At 50.0% G+C, this 1185-nt stretch overlaps 1 protein-coding gene across 1 annotated transcript in view; it reads right to left on the bottom strand.

The window, feature by feature from the left end:
* DMPK (dystrophia myotonica protein kinase) overlaps window positions 1–1185 on the bottom strand; it is a 65924-nt gene that overhangs the window by 29502 nt on the left and 35237 nt on the right. The window contains exon 4 of the mRNA XM_015410492.1: window positions 1107–1185. This exon is cut by the window's right edge and continues 50 nt beyond it. Coding sequence (XP_015265978.1) covers window positions 1107–1185 — 79 coding nt within the window. The remainder of the gene's footprint in view (window positions 1–1106) is intronic.

The following is a 1185-nucleotide window of genomic DNA, read 5'->3' as shown; positions in this document are numbered from 1 at the left end:
CGTTCCTGTGCATTCCTGCCCCAAAATATCCCTGGCTATTGGGCTTTTCCACATTCTCATATTCATCACCTGTAAATTCCTGTTTCTACCCGGTGTGTGTGTGTGTGTGTGTGTGTGTCTTTTATGCACATGTTTTTTTCCCTCTAGTGGTCAGTTCTATATTACGTCTGTTTATGTCCGGCAGAAAAACCGGAGGTTCGAATCTGCAGGGAGATATGCCAGACACAAACCGGTGTGATTACCAACCACTAGATGCAGCAAAGCTAGAAACGGAACCTGCATGTTCAGAGGCAGTGTATCTCTGATCAGCAGGTTCCAGGGACATGCAACGAGAAATGGGGTGCAATCTCTAAAAAGGTGGCAGAGCTTTCTTTCTGACCTGGAGGACCTTCTGCTTAATCTCAGGGGTGTGTATGTGTGTGTGTGTGTATGTATGTGTGTGTGAAGATTGTTGCAGCTGGAAATCAGTGAGGCAGAGAAAACACTCTGCATGTCTTATCCTATCTGGTGGAATGAGCTCCCGGAGGAGATCAGGGCCCTGCGGGACCTCATGCAGTTTCGCAGGGCCTGTAAGACGGAGCTCTTCCGCCAGGCTTTAGAGTAGGAGCCGCCACTGCCACTACCAGTACCACCACCGCTCCAGTACAGAGTGATTCCGCCGGAGGGCCAGGTAACATCTATCTACGGCCCTAGCTCTCCCCTTCTGTTTGCAAGATGTCGGGGAGTTTTATCTTTGCATCCGATGAAATTGAATTTTAATGGTTTTATCTATTTTATATACTATATGTACTTTGTGCTGTGTGTAAGTCGTCCTGAGCCCGTTCGCGGGGAGGGTGGGGTATAAATGCAATGAAATAAATAAATAAATAATAAATGTTCCCTCCCGCCTTGTTACTTCCTCCCGAGGGCACAGTGAGAGCTCTGAAGACAAGACCTGCGGTTGCATCCTCGATACCACCCATCTTGTCAGCTTCCCCGGGATCTCTGGCTGCCCACTCTCGAAGACAGAGCACCGGGGCAGACAGGCATTTTGGTGATTTTTTCCAGGGCCGTCCCAGCACGGCCATCCCTCCCGTTCTAACGCAAGCCTGATGTCCGGCACTCACCAGGTAGTTCTCATCCTGGAAGGCAAAATGCAGCTGCGTGATCCATCGCTTGTCTCCGTTCACCAAGACGTCCCGCTCT

Source organism: Gekko japonicus, unplaced genomic scaffold, assembly GCF_001447785.1.
Source record: "Gekko japonicus isolate JY-2015 unplaced genomic scaffold, Gekko_japonicus_V1.1 scaffold2354, whole genome shotgun sequence".
NCBI lineage: Eukaryota > Metazoa > Chordata > Lepidosauria > Squamata > Gekkonidae > Gekko > Gekko japonicus.
Note: the sequence above shows the minus strand (reverse complement) of the source record. Positions and strands in the feature narration are given on the sequence as shown.